Source organism: Pleurodeles waltl, chromosome 1_1, assembly GCF_031143425.1.
Source record: "Pleurodeles waltl isolate 20211129_DDA chromosome 1_1, aPleWal1.hap1.20221129, whole genome shotgun sequence".
NCBI classification, from domain to species: Eukaryota; Metazoa; Chordata; class Amphibia; order Caudata; family Salamandridae; genus Pleurodeles; species Pleurodeles waltl.
In genome coordinates, this window is record NC_090436.1 from 216,967,985 (window position 1) to 216,983,783 (window position 15,799).

A 15,799-nucleotide genomic window follows, 5' to 3' on the forward strand; every position below is an offset into this window, starting at 1 on the left:
GGACACGGTGCAAAAATCAACAGTTCCTGGGTGAGATAAGTATGGTTAATTTTCTGAGGTAAGTAAGGCACTTACAAGTTCAGTTTCCTGGGCATAGGCAGCCCACCGTTAGGGGTTCAAGGCAACCCCAAAGTCACTGCACTAGCAACACAGGGCCGGTGAGGTGCAGAGGTCAAAGGAGGGCCCAAAACACGTAGGTTCCTATGGAGAACGGGGGTGCTCGGGTTCTGGTCTGCTGGCAGGTAAATACCCATGTCCTCGGGGAGCAGACTAGGGTTTTTTTGTAGAGCGGGGGGGGGATGCAAAGTTGGCGTCTGGTTTGCTTTTTGAAGCAGTGGAGGGACCCGGGGGTCACAGAGGGATGCCTGATGATCACTCCTGCACTGGAGGTTGGTTCCTTTCGGGACTGGGGTCTGTGGGTGCAGTGCTTGGTACAGGCGTCTGGTTGTTTGTTCCAGGCAGTCGTGGTCAGGGGGAGCCTCTGGATCCTCTCTGCAGGCGTCACTGTGGAGGTCCAGGGGGAGGGTCATCTCAGGTTACTCACGAGGTCGCAGTCACCTGGGAGTCCTCTCTGCAGTGGTAGTTCTCTGGAGCTCGAGCCGGGTAATGAAACCTTTATAGGAAAAAGATGCACTCAGGGTAATGAAACTGATGGTCTTCAGGAGATGCCATAGTGCTATTCTAAATTCCCCTGGGCCGTTCTCCAAGCTTCTGGCGGGAAGATCGAGTTCTTTAAAAGTTGCTTCAAAGTTGCAAAAATGTTGCTGTTGGTGAGCAGTGCTGCTGTTCTCTGGAGTTTCTTGGTCCTTCAGTTCAGGGCAGTCCTCTGAGGCTTCAGAGGTCGCTGGTCCCTGTCTGATGTGTTGCTGTGCAGGTTCTTTGAGTCTGGAGACAGGCCGGTAGGGCTGGGGCCAAGTCAGTTGTTGTCTCCGTCGTCTCTGCAGGGTTTTCAGGTCAGCAGTCCCTCTTTGTGTAGGTTGCAAGAATCTGATTTCCTGGGTTCAGGGCTGCCCCTAAATACTAAATTTAGGGGTGTGTTTAGGTCGGGGGGGGGCAGTAGCCAATGGCTCCTGTCCTGGAGGGTGGCTACACCTTCTGTGCCTCCTCCCTGAGGGGAGGGGGGCACATCCCTAATCCTATTGGGGGAATCGTCCAAACTTAAGATGGAGTATTTCTAAAGGCATGGGTCACCTCAGCTCAGGACACCTTAGGGGCTGTCCCGACTGGTGGGTAACTCCTCCTTGTTTTTCTCTTTATCTCCTCCAGCCTTGCCACCAAAAGTGGGGGCAGTGGCCGGAGGGGGTGGGCATCTCCACTAGCTGGGATGCCCTGGGGTGCTGTAACAAAAGGCATGAGCCTTTGAGGCTCTCCGCCAAGTGTTACAGTTCATGCAGGGGGAGGTGAGAAGCACCTCCACCCAGTGCAGGCTTTGTTCCTGGCCACAGAGTGACAAAGACACTCACCCCGTGTGGCCAGAAACCTGTCTGGTTTTGGCAGGCTGGCAGGAACTGGTCAGCCTTACACTGGTGCTTGTACTGGTATACAGGGGGGCTCTCTAAGATGCCCTCTGTGTGCATTTTCAATAAATCCCACACTGGCATCAGTGTGGATGTATTGTGCTGAGAAGTTTGATACCAAACTTCCCAGATTTCAGTGTAGCCATTATGGAACTGTGCAGTTCGTAATTGACAGGCTCCCAGACCATATACTCTTTATGGCTACCCTGCACTTACAATGTATAAGGTTTGGCTTAGACACTGTAGGGGCATAGTGCTCATGTAACTATCCTCACCTGTGGTATAGTGCACCCTGCCTTAGGGCTGTAAGGCCTGCTAGAGGGGTGACTTACCTATGCCACAGGCAGTGGGATGTGGGCATGGCACCCTGGGGGGGGGTGCCATGTCAACGTAGCCATTTTCTCCCCACCAACACACACAAGCTGTGAGGCAGTATGCATGTGCTGAGTGAGGGGGTCCCCAGGGTGGCATAATACATGCTGCAGCCCTAAGAGACCTTCCATGGCCACAGGGCCCTTGGTACCAGGGGAACCAGTTACAGGGGACTTATCTGAGTGCTAGGAATGTGCCAATTGTGGGACCAAAGGTACAGTTTAGAGAAAAATCACTGGTGCTGGGGCCTAGTTAGCAGGGTCCCAGCACACTTCTTAGTCAAGCCAGCACGCTTTCAATCCTAACTAGCATCAACACAAGGCAAAACGTTAGGGGGTAACCATTCAGTGAGAGGCATTTTCCTACATTCATCATATGTACTTTCCTCTATTTCGCAAACATTCTGCCCTCTCCCCCTTGCTAACGGTCAAACTGTCTGGATCACATCCTTCTTCATAATGACATTGTGCATGTGCAGCTGCTAGACACATTAAAGCAGCACATGTTCACGCTTAAGCATAGGAGTACCATAGGAGTTGGTGCTATGCAACTGTTCTTTTTGGAGTTGCGGTTTTAGTCAAATACTTTTTCAGCCATTGATTTGTTTAGATCTTAAAGATTTCTTTTCTTTTTTTGTTTTTAAATAACTGAAAACATCTTGTCTTCGTGTATGCATTTTTGATCAAAACAAGCTATGAATTTTAAATGTGTTCTGCAGTTTCTCACATGTACAGAGATGTCAGGTTTTGGTATTAAAATGCAGTGCCTTCCTAAGCTTTAAATGTTGGAAGCAACGTCTCTGGTCTACAAAATAGGCCAGAATATGGACAAGTTTGTTTATGCATTTCTTATTTTGCATGGGAATGTTGTCATGTGAATCTACGCACTGCACTGAAGGATTTAATACATACTGACTAGATAGATAGCTCTTTTTCTGAACATATTTGCTAAGCAATCAGAGGTTTATTTCAGAGGTTTTTTTTTTTTTCCCTCATTTTCAGGTTAAATAGCAGCGACACTGATGGGGAAGCCATGTACATTCAGATGGTGACTGCTCTTGTTCTACAATTAATTCAGTGTGTTGTGCACCTGCCATCCGATAAAGATACAGCTACTGAAGAGGAGACAACCAAAAAGGCAAGTTTTGTTTCCAAAACATTATTTGGTATTTTTAATATACGGATTTAGTAATCTATTTTTTTATGCTTTTTTTTTTTAGGTTGACCATGACATCATAATTACCAACTCTTATGAAACAGCCATGAGAACAGCACAGAATTTCCTTTCTATTTTTCTAAAAAAGTATGTGTGTATATCAAAGTAACATGTATTTATGTGAATCTTTTATGAGACAACCTAATAATAATTGGGTTTTTTATCATCTCATTTCTATTGTTAGTCACATCTATTTGTATGCATTGCAGTATATTCCTGCTTCAGTTTCCTCATTTTCTCATATTGGTGTAGATCATGTGCTTAAAGCTTTTCTTTATTTAGTGTATTGTTCAGAATGTTACAAGTTGTTTACTTCAATATTTAACTTTGGGTTTTGAGAATGACTTGGGATTTTGTAATTGAAATCTAGAAAGCCATGTAGACTGTACTTTAAATTCCTTTATTCTGGCAAAAGATTTTGCGCTAACGTTGGGTGAGCCATCTTTGCAACTGCATGGTAACTGGAGAAACGTATGTTCATATCATGTTTGGCGGTAGATACATGCGCTCTGTATACTCATGTCAGCAGGTGTTGGGCTCAGACAATTGCAACTACTTTTACCTAGAAGAAGTCTTTTGAGTCACAAAGTCTTGGTCCTCCTCTGGTCATGAATGTGCATGGCACCAGCTCAATTGTTAGGTTGTTATTCTCCGCCATTGAGTTTGGACGTGAAACTGCGTTGCTCCTCGTTTTAACAAGTTTGTCAGTTTTTGTCATAACCTCAGAGTCCATTGCCTTCCATCCTTTTGGAGGAAGACTCTGAAACCCACTTCTTTCTTGTTATAGGGCCTACTTCTTAAGCAAATGGGCCTCTTGGCCCTCAAGGCCTTTAGGGCCACTGGGTGCCCCGTTCTTCCTTTATAGGAAAAAGATGGACTCAAGGTAATGAAACTGATGCTCTTCAGGAGATGCCCATAGTGCTATTCTAAATTCCCCTGTGCCGTTCTCCATGCCACCTGTAATCTTTACCTATTGTCAGAGCACGAAGAGAGCCTGTGCGACTCTTGCTTGGCATTCAGCAGCATGAAAGCTGTGTGAGCGGGAAGACAGATGGTGGGCCTACAGCAGAATGTCTAAGTCTGGACATGGCAGGATACAGGCAGTCCTAGCCCCTATTCCCTGGCCAGGGACTTTGCCCAGTCTACCCTGGCCCCTGTGATGATACTTATGAGGATTATGACTTGGAACTTCAGACAGACGCAGATCTAGAACCGGTCCCAGTTCAGGCCTCACCGCCTGATGACTCCACAGCATTATTCAACGCATGCCATCCTACCACAAGGTAGTCCTCTGCGTTACCTTTGAAGATGATTTTCAGGTAGAAGAGCTTTCAAAGACGGAATTTTGTTGAATGCCTCCCCATGCTTAGCCGTGAGAAAATTCACCCCTGACATTTTCAAGTACCAAGTTAAATCAGGAATAGTCACACCTCGTTTAGAGAAAAAGTGTAAGACAGCACCCTCCGACTTCCTCAACTTCAGGAGTCATGTCCCACCGGACTCCCTGGTTGTCATCACTACTAGGAAAAGGGCAGCAGCCCAAGCCATGGACGACACTTCACCTTTTGATGAGTAGAGGAAGCAACTTAACGCAGAGAGGGAAAGGGTAGCAGGGCTAGCCACTAGTTTATCACCAACTCCTCTCCTGGTCTGATGGTGATCACTGGGAGAAGCTAAAGGGGGCTCTTAGAGCACCACATTAATACTGTAAAAAGGTTGGTTGAGAGGGGAACTTGTTAAAGAAGGGAAAGCCATGCCTAAAGGTATCAGGTGCGCTTCGGATTTGACAGTTACAGAATCTGTGTGTCTGGCTTCAAGCCGGAGGTGCAACAGCTCAGTGTCAACTTGCTGCTTAACTAGAAACTCCTGCTTAAACCTCAGGTTGACACCATGATTGAGAAAATTGAGGACATGTAGACCGTTACGGCGATTGGTTTCTTCCAGGTCCCATCCAGCATGGACTCCTTTCGGAAGCAGGAGGCTAGAGGTGGGTGGAAGGCCACTTCCCCAGAACCAACCCACTAACCGGGTCGCCGAGGCTTCTTGCAGTACTCCCTTAGAGGGAATAGTTCCAAAGGCCTCAGACTTTAGGGATATATCTCCAACTGGGAGGAAATCACCACAGACTATTTTTTGGAGCGCAGCAACTACCTAGAGCTCATACCTAACAAGTAAACATCCCACCTTGCACCCGAACCCTCAGTCCAGTACATCACACAACTGATAGATATCACACCTTATGTTCCTTACCTTAGAATTATCCCCAGGTGTCTGACTGTATCCAGAAATCGTTTTGTGAAGCCCTGTGCGCCAGTAGGTGGCGTCGTGAAGATCCAAATGACGCCATCCGCACAGAATTGACATACACTGCCTATATAGGTGTCACCCCAGTGTGCTGACGTCAGTTCTTTCCTTTTCCAAGCTAAACGGAGCAGTTCCGGAGAGAGCTACTTCCAGTCATTTTTTGACACTCACCTTTTTGTCTAAGTATTTTGAGACTTGTTTCCTGGTGTGGCAGTGATGTTGTAAGGAAATGCCTCCTTGGCATGGTTGCCCCCTGACTTTTTGCCTTTGCTGATGCTATGTTTACAATTGAAAGTGTGCTGAGGCCTGCTAACCAGGCCCCAGCACCAGTGTTCTTTCCCTAACCTGTACTTTTGTATCCACAATTGGCAGACCCTGGCATCCAGATAAGTCCCTTGTAACTGGTACTTCTAGTACCAAGGGCCCTGATGCCAAGGAAGGTCTCTAAGGGCTGCAGCATGTCTTATGCCACCCTGGAGACCTCTCACTCAGCACAGACACACTGCTTGCCAGCTTGTGTGTGCTAGTGAGGACAAAACGAGTAAGTCGACATGGCACTCCCCTCAGGGTGCCATGCCAGCCTCTCACTGCCTATGCAGTATAGGTAAGCCACCCCTCTAGCAGGCCTTACAGCCCTAAGGCAGGGTGCACTATACCATAGGTGAGGGTACCAGTGCATGAGCATGGTACCCCTACAGTGTCTAAACAAAACCTTAGACATTGTAAGTGCAGGGCAGCCATAAGAGTATATGGTCTGGGAGTCTGTCCAACACGAACTCCACATCACCATAATGGCTACACTGAAAACTGGGAAGTTTGGTATCAAACTTCTCAGCACAATAAATGCACACTGATGCCAGTGTACATTTTATTGTAAAATACACCACAGAGGGCACCTTAGAGGTGCCCCCTGAAACTTAACCGACTATCTGTGTAGGCTGACTAGTTTTAGCAGCCTGCCACAAACCGAGACATGTTGCTGGCCCCATGGGGAGAGTGCCTTTGTCACTCTGAGGCCAGTAACAAAGCCTGCACTGGGTGGAGATGCTAACACCTCTCCCAGGCAGGAATTGTCACACCTGGCGGTGAGCCTCAAAGGCTCACCTCCTTTGTGCCAACCCAGCAGGACACTCCAGCTAGTGGAGTTGCCCGCCCCCTCCGGCCAGGCCCCACTTTTGGCGGCAAGGCCGGAGAAAATAATGAGAAAAACAAGGAGGAGTCACTGGCCAGTCAGGACAGCCCCTAAGGTGTCCTGAGCGGAGGTGACTCTAACTTTTAGAAATCCTCCATCTTGCAGATGGAGGATTCCCCCAATAGGGTTAGGATTGTGACCCCCTCCCCTTGGGAGGAGGCACAAAGAGGGTGTACCCACCCTCAGGGCTAGTAGCCATTGGCTACTAACCCCCCAGACCTAAACACGCCCTTAAATTTAGTATTTAAGGGCTACCCTGAACCCTAGAAAATTAGATTCCTGCAACTACAAGAAGAAGGACTGCCTAGCTGAAAAACCCCTGCAGAGGAAGACCAGAAGACGACAACTGCCTTGGCTCCAGAAACTCACCGGCCTGTCTCCTGCCTTCCAAAGATCCTGCTCCAGCGACGCCTTCCAAAGGGACCAGCGACCTCGACATCCTCTGAGGACTGCCCCTGCTTCGAAAAGACAAGAAACTCCCGAGGACAGCGGACCTGCTCCAAGAAAAGCTGCAACTTTGTTTCCAGCAGCTTTAAAGAACCCTGCAAGCTCCCCGCAAGAAGCGTGAGACTTGCAACACTGCACCCGGCGACCCCGACTCGGCTGGTGGCGATCCAACACCTCAGGAGGGACCCCAGGACTACTCTGCTACTGTGAGTACCAAAACCTGTCCCCCCTGAGCCCCCACAGCGCCGCCTGCAGAGGGAATCCCGAGGCTTCCCCTGACCGCGACTCCTTGAACCTAAAGTCCCGACGCCTGGGAGAGACCCTGCACCCGCAGCCCCCAGGACCCGAAGGACCGGACTTTCACTGGAGAAGTGACCCCCAGGAGTCCCTCTCCCTTACCCAAGTGGAGGTTTCCCCGAGGAATCCCCCCCTTGCCTGCCTGCAGCGCTGAAGAGATCCCGAGATCTCTCATAGACTAACATTGCGAACCCGACGCCGGTTCCTACACTGCACCCGGCCGCCCCCGCGCTGCTGAGGGTGAAATTTCTGTGTGGACTTGTGTCCCCCCCCGGTGCCCTACAAAACCCCCCTGGTCTGCCCTCCGAAGACGCGGGTACTTACCTGCAAACAGACCGGAACCGGGGCACCCCCTTCTCTCCATTCTAGCCTATGCGTTTTGGGCACCACTTTGAACTCTGCACCTGACCGGCCCTGAGCTGCTGGTGTGGTGACTTTGGGGTTGCTCTGAACCCCCAACGGTGGGCTACCTTGGACCAAGAACTAAGCCCTGTAAGTGTCTGTCTTACCTGGTTAACCTAACAAATACTTACCTCCCCTAGGAACTGTGAAAATTGCACTGTGTCCACTTTTAAAACAGCTATTTGTCAATAACTTGAAAAGTATACATGCAATTTTGATGATTTGAAGTTCCTAAAGTACTTACCTGCAATACCTTTCGAATGAGATATTACATGTAGAATTTGAACCTGTGGTTCTTAAAATAAACTAAGAAAAGATATTTTTCTATATAAAAACCTATTGGCTGGATTTGTCTCTGAGTGTGTGTACCTCATTTATTGTCTATGTGTATGTACAACAAATGCTTAACACTACTCGTTGGATAAGCCTACTGCTCGACCACACTACCACAAAATAGAGCATTAGTATTATCTCTTTTTGCCACTATCTTACCTCTAAGGGGAACCCTTGGACTCTGTGCATACTATTCCTTACTTTGAAATAGTGCATACAGAGCCAACTTCCTACAGATGTCAACAAGGAAGGCTGTATTTAAGACCTGCAGCACCTGACCCCCGCAAATGTCAGTGACTAATCCGCACCTCATCGGTCTCTAGTGCCCTGAATGCAACCACAATAGCAAGACCTGAGCCTATAGTCACATCATAATCCCAAAGGCTTTGAGGAAGCAATACCGCAAACGCCTTGCCACTTGATGTGCGACGCCACAATGGTCTCAATCCCAATTGAGAGTAAGGGATCAGTTGTGGAACCATAGATCTTCATCAGTTATCCCACTCGGGCAAGTCCCACCAGATGAAGAAGCAGCAAGAAGTTGAAGAGTTCCTTGACTTTGTCCCATCAGTTTAAGTTATCTATTGAGACTTGACCGTACTGTTTCTCGAGTCCTGGCTCTGGGTTTAGTTTGTGCCCTGGATTGTCTCCATGCATCACCAAGCGTCCAGGAGCCGGAGCTATCCCTGCCCAACTCCAAGAATTCTGTGATGTCATGCACCTCATAGTTGGGCAGCCATTCCCATTGGCGCACCTTCGTGCCCTGCGAGTTGGTGAGGGGCCCCTACTGGTTCGCTGCTGGCATGTCCTCCCTAGGTGCTAGTTGGGCCCCTTGGATCCACAGATGGATTCAGACCAGTGCCACTCGTGCCACCGCAGCCTTCCCTGACGCCGGTTCCACTGTCAATACCGGCTGCGCCATTCCATTCTCATCCCCGACTCAGACGGACCCTGATAGGCATTGTCCAGTAGATTCTGGCACCAACTGGAGCCTTTGCCTCTAGGCAGGGGCCTGAGCCTTATTCATATAGACTATGGTAGATTGGGAGGGGCCACTGAACCTTGAAGAATACTAGCCCCTAGACCCTGAACTGCACTGGTGTGAGGAATTGCACTTGTGTGAGGAATTGGCTGATGCCAGTGGACTGGACACCTCCTCAGATACTGGATAGGTCTCTCCTGCAGTGGCTACAAGGCCGTGTAGGAAGCTGGCTTTTTATGTAGTGGGCCACTGTAAGGACACGCCATGCAAAAAGTCCAGACTACACTTATTTGGTTTTGCAGGGCTTAGTTTAATAATCCCAAGAGCTCTATTGGTGCTAGTATGGTCGAGCAACTTAGGCTTATCAGAGTGTAGTGTTGAGGATTTCTTGTACACAGAGTTAGTAAGTGGGGGACACACGCAAGAAAGAAATTCGAGACCAATTTAGAAAAATAAAACCGATCTGTATTTATACTTGGACACCAAGATCATAGATATTAGATAAGTACTTTAGACGTTTTAGAATTTCAAGTAAAACTGTAAAAATAGCACAACTGTCAGATTTGAGGTATGGGCCTCGAACACTGTAATGTTATCCTACAAGAGAAACATAAACTGCATATGTATACTTGCAAATGGTTGTGGGGGGTGCCTTCTACAACTTAAGATGCTTAGGGGCCAAGGTCCAAGAAATCACCAGCTGTTCGGTTTTGCCTGCCCTGGTGTGTCTGGGTGCCGAGGTGCTAGTTGCTATAGGAAAGTGCCATCTTTCTAGCATAGTTACCCCCACTTTTTGCCTGATGTCAGTGTGTTTAGACTGTAATTCACTGGGATCCTGCTAAACAGAAACCCAGTGACTGTGCTCTATCCTCTAAATATGGTTGCTGATAAACTTATACAGCCACAATTGGCATAGTGGTGCACCTATGTAAGTCCCTAGTGCATGGTACGTAGGTACCCAGGTCATTGGTACACCAGGGGTCCGCCATGGGCTGCTACTTGTATTGTGGCGCCCATGGGAACCTATGCAAAAAGTCTGCAAGCCTGCACTCCTTTCACCAGAGATATAAGGCTTGCCTTCCCTCCTGGTTACTACACTTAGACACTGTAAGTCACCCCTCTGATAGGCCCTTCAGCCCAAAGGCAAGATGCATGTCCTTAAGTGTGAGGGTCCCCTTGCATGAGCAGTGTGCCCCTACAAACTCCTGACGCCTTTCCCTGGACTTTGTAAGTGCAGAGAACCCATCTTAAAGTGTGTAGAGGGCTCTGGTCAACACGAGTGGTCCAACTACATAATAGCTACTCTGGACATAGGCATGTTTGTTATCAAACATGTTGGAATCATGCAACTACACTGATTCCAGTGCTAGTTGCAGGATCCCCTGTACTTTGGGGGTTCCTTAGAGGATCCACCTGTTGTTCCTGTGCAGCCTTACGGGGCTTGGCTGTCAGCCCATGCTGCTGCCGACCCCAGACACTGTTCTGCCCTCCTGCTGCTTAGCCTAACTTGGGCAAGGGAAGGCAGAACAAAAGATTTCCTTTTGGATAGTTGTGACCACCTCTTCTTTAGAAATGGGTGTCTCTGGGCTGGGATGGGGGTGCCTCTGAGCACCACCAGAGTGCTTTGAAGGGCACATTTAGTGCCCTCCTTGCGTAATCCAGTTTGCACTAGTTCAGGAACCTGCGGTTCCCGCTCTGCCGCAAAACTACACAAAAGACATGGGATGACCATCCCTTGTCCAGCTTCTCTGCTAGGGAGGTGCACAGAGCTCTGCCAAGTGGCCAGTTGATTCTGCCATCTTGGAAACAAGATGGACAGAAGCTCCTGGGAGCATCTGACTGGTTCGGCCAGATAGAGGACATCCCTGACCCCTTCTGATAGGTGGGTCACCCCAGAAAGTGATCAACCCACTTTTAGGGTTACTAAAGGCCCCCACCCCACCCAAGGGTGGGTCCTCAGATTCGTTGACCAAGACTCTACAAGGAACTCTCTGCATGATATCTTCTGCTCCTGGCCTCTGGAACAACTGCTGGTCTGCTTTGGAACCGAAACGCGTCTGGTGGGAAGGTTGCAATATTGTTTCTCTGGGTCCTACACGAATTCTGAAAATTCTGCAACATCCAAGGCTGTGCATCCTCCATGGTCACAAGGACTCTGTTTTGACCTGAAAGCATGAAGGAATCTCCCTTGGAGTGAATGAGTCAGTCCCCTGCATCTGCAGGCACCTCAAGACATCATCAACTGGCTGGTGAGGTCTGCTGTCCCATGGACATTGAAAGGCTCTGAATCACAGGTGGTGGGTGTAGGAAGTTGACTTTGTATATGCTGTAAGGAAATGCCTCCTTGGCATGGTTGCCCCCTGACTTTTTGCCTTTGCTGATGCTATGTTTACAATTGAAAGTGTGCTGAGGCCTGCTAACCAGGCCCCAGCACCAGTGTTCTTTCCCTAACCTGTACTTTTGTATCCACAATTGGCAGACCCTGGCATCCAGATAAGTCCCTTGTAACTGGTACTTCTAGTACCAAGGGCCCTGATGCCAAGGAAGGTCTCTAATTGCTGCAGCATGTCTTATGCCACCCTCGAGACTCCTCACTCAGCACAGACACACTGCTTGCCAGCTTGTGTGTGCTAGTGAGGACAAAACGAGTAAGTCGACATGGCACTCCCCTCAGGGTGCCATGCCAGCCTCTCACTGCCTATGCAGTATAGGTAAGACACCCCTCTAGCAGGCCTTACAGCCCTAAGGCAGGGTGCACTATACCATAGGTGAGGGTACCAGTGCATGAGCATGGTACCCCTACAGTGTCTAAACAAAACCTTAGACATTGTAAGTGCAGGGTAGCCATAAGAGTATATGGTCTGGGAGTCTGTCAAACACGGACTCCACAGCACCATAATGGCTACACTGAAAACTGGGAAGTTTGGTATCAAACTTCTCAGCACAATAAATGCACACTGATGCCAGTGTACATTTTATTGTAAAATACACCACAGAGGGCACCTTAGAGGTGCCCCCTGAAACTTAACCGACTGTCTGTGTAGGCTGACTAGTTCCAGCAGCCTGCCACACTAGACATGTTGCTGGCCCCATGGGGAGAGTGCCTTTGTCACTCTGAGGCCAGCAACAAAGCCTGCACTGGGTGGAGATGCTAACACCTCCCCCAGGCAGGAGCTGTGACACCTGGCGGTGAGCCTCAAAGGCTCACCCCTTTGTCACAGCCCAGCAGGGCACTCCAGCTTAGTGGAGTTGCCCGCCCCCTCCGGCCACGGCCCCCACTTTTGGCGGCAAGGCTGGAGGGAACAAAGAAAGCAACACGGAGGAGTCACTGGCCAGTCAGGACAGCCCCTAAGGTGTCCTGAGCTGAGGTGACTCTGACTTTTAGAAATCCTCCATCTTGCAGATGGAGGATTCCCCCAATAGGGTTGGGATTGTGACCCCCTCCCCTTGGGAGGAGGCACAAAGAGGGTGTACCCACCCTCAGGGCTAGTAGCCATTGGCTACTAACCCCCCAGACCTAAACACGCCCTTAAATTTAGTATTTAAGGGCTACCCTGAACCCTAGAAAATTAGATTCCTGCAACTACAAGAAGGACTGCCTAGCTGAAAACCCCTGCAGAGGAAGACCAGAAGACGACAACTGCCTTGGCTCCAGAAACTCACCGGCCTGTCTCCTGCCTTCCAAAGATCCTGCTCCAGCGACGCCTTCCAAAGGGACCAGCGACCTCGACATCCTCTGAGGACTGCCCCTGCTTCGAAAAGACAAGAAACTCCCGAGGACAGCGGACCTGCTCCAAGAAAGGCTGCAACTTTGTTTCCAGCAGCCTTGAAAGAACCCTGCAAGCTCCCCGCAAGAAGCGTGAGACTTGCAACACTGCACCCGGCGACCCCGACTCGGCTGGTGGAGATCCAACACCTCAGGAGGGACCCCAGGACTACTCTGATACTGTGAGTACCAAAACCTGTCCCCCCTGAGCACCCACAGCGCCGCCTGCAGAGGGAATCCCGAGGCTTCCCCTGACCGCGACTCTTTGAATCCTAAGTCCCGACGCCTGGGAGAGACCCTGCACCCGCAGCCCCCAGGACCTGAAGGACCGGACTTTCACTGGAGAAGTGACCCCCAGGAGTCCCTCTCCCTTGCCCAAGTGGAGGTTTCCCCGAGGAACCCCCCCCTTGCCTGCCTGCAGCGCTGAAGAGATCCTGAGATCTCTCATAGACTAACATTGCGAACCCGACGCTTGTTTCTACACTGCACCCGGCCGCCCCCGCGCTGCTGAGGGTGAAATTTCTGTGTGGGCTTGTGTCCCCCCCGGTGTCCTACAAAACCCCCCTGGTCTGCCCTCCGAAGACGTGGGTACTTACCTGCAAGCAGACCGGAACCGGGGCACCCCCTTCTCTCCATTCTAGCCTATGTGTTTTGGGCACCACTTTGAACTCTGCACCTGACCGGCCCTGAGCTGCTGGTGTGGTGACTTTGGGGTTGCTCTGAACCCCCAACGGTGGGCTACCTTGGACCAAGAACTGAACCCTGTAAGTGTCCTACTTACCTGGTAAAACTAACAAAAACTTACCTCCCCCAGGAACTGTGAAAATTGCACTAAGTGTCCACTTTTAAAACAGCTATTTGTCAATAACCTGAAAAGTATACATGCAATTTTTATGATTTGAAGTTCCTAAAGTACTTACCTGCAATACCTTTCGAATGAGATATTACTTGTAGAATTTGAACCTGTGGTTCTTAAAATAAACTAAGAAAAGATATTTTTCTATACAAAAACCTATTGGCTGGATTTGTCTCTGAGTGTGTGTACCTCATTTATTGTCTATGTGTATGTACAACAAATGCTTAACACTACTCCTTGGATAAGCCTACTGCTCGACCACACTACCACAAAATAGAGCATTAGTATTATCTATTTTTACCACTATTTTACCTCTAAGGGGAACCCTTGGACTCTGTGCATGCTATTCCTTACTTTGAAATAGCACATACAGAGCCAACTTCCTACATTGGTGGATCAGCGGTGGGGTACAAGACTTTGCATTTGCTGGACTACTCAGCCAATACCTGATCACACGACAAATTCCAAAATTGTCATTAGAAATTGATTTTTGCAATTTGAAAAGTTTTCTAAATTCTTAAAAGACCTGCTAGGGCCTTGTGTTAGATCCTGTTTAGCATTTCTTTTAGAGTTTAAAAGTTTGTAAAAGTTTGAATTAGATTCTAGAACCAGTTGTAGATTCTTAAAAAGTATTCCAACTTTTAGAAGCAAAATGTCTAGCACAGATGTGACTGTGGTGGAACTCGACACCACACCTTACCTCCATCTTAAGATGAGGGAGCTAAGGTCACTCTGTAAAATAAAGAAAATAACAATGGGCCCCAAACCTACCAAAATACAGCTCCAGGAGCTTTTGGCAGAGTTTGAAAAGGCCAACCCCTCTGAGGGTGGCAACTCAGAGGAAGAGGTTAGTGACTTGGAGGAAAATTCCCCCCTACCAGTCCTATCTAGGGAGAACAGGGTCCCTCAAACCCTGACTCCAAAAATAATAGTCAGAGATGCTGGTTCCCTCACAGGAGAGACCAACACCTCTGAAATCACTGAGGATAACCCCAGTGAAGAGGACATCCAGTTAGCCAGGATGGCCAAAAGATTGGCTTTGGAAAGACAGATCCTAGCCATAGAGAGGGAAAGACAAGAGATGGGCCTAGGACCCATCAATGGTGGCAGCAACATAAATAGGGTCAGAGATTCTCCTGACATGTTGAAAATCCCTAAAGGGATTGTAACTAAATATGAAGATGGTGATGACATCACCAAATGGTTCACACCTTTTGAGAGGGCTTGTGTAACCAGAAAAGTGAACAGATCTCACTGGGGTGCTCTCCTTTGGGAAATGTTCACAGGAAAGTGTAGGGATAGACTCCTCACACTCTCTGGACAAGATGCAGAATCTTATGACCTCATGAAGGGTACCCTGATTGAGGGCTTTGGATTCTCCACTGAGGAGTATAGGATTAGATTCAGGGGGGCTCAAAAATCCTCGAGCCAGACCTGGGTTGACTTTGTAGACTACTCAGTGAAAACACTAGATGGTTGGATTCAAGGCAGTGGTGTAAGTAATTATGATGGGCTGTACAATTTATTTGTGAAAGAACACCTATTGAGTAATTGTTTCAATGATAAACTGCATCAGCATCTGGTAGACCTAGGACCAATTTCTCCCCAAGAATTGGGAAAGAAGGCGGACCATTGGGTCAAGACAAGGGTGTCCAAGACTTCAACAGGGGGTGACCAAAAGAAAGGGGTCACAAAGACTCCCCAGGGGAAGGGTGATGAGACAACCAAAACTAAAAATAGTAAAGAGTCTTCTACAGGCCCCCAAAAACCTGCACAGGAGGGTGGGCCCAGAGCCTCTTCACAAAACAATGGGTACAAGGGTAAAAACTTTGATCCCAAAAAGGCCTGGTGTCATAGCTGTAAACAGCATGGACACCAAACTGGAGACAAGGCCTGTCCCAAGAAAGGTTCCACTCCAAACTCCCATCCAGGTAACACTGGTATGGCTAGTCTCCAAGTGGGATCAACAGTGTGCCCAGAGCAAATCAGGGTCCACACTGAAGCTACTCTAGTTTCTGAGGGTGGGGTGGATTTAGCCACACTAGCTGTCTGGCCGCCTAACATGCAAAAATACAGACAGCAACTCTTAATTAATGGGACTAGAATAGAGGGCCTG

At 48.8% G+C, this 15,799-nt stretch overlaps 1 protein-coding gene across 17 annotated transcripts in view; it reads left to right on the forward strand.

The window, feature by feature from the left end:
- NIPBL (NIPBL cohesin loading factor) overlaps positions 1-15,799 on the forward strand; it is a 1,341,000-nt gene that overhangs the window by 745,830 nt on the left and 579,371 nt on the right. For all 17 annotated transcript variants that reach the window (XM_069221119.1, XM_069221174.1, XM_069221201.1 and 14 more), the window contains 2 exons: positions 2,891-3,026; positions 3,109-3,191. In XM_069221119.1, the coding sequence (XP_069077220.1) occupies positions 2,891-3,026; positions 3,109-3,191 (219 nt within the window). The remainder of the gene's footprint in view (positions 1-2,890; positions 3,027-3,108; positions 3,192-15,799) is intronic.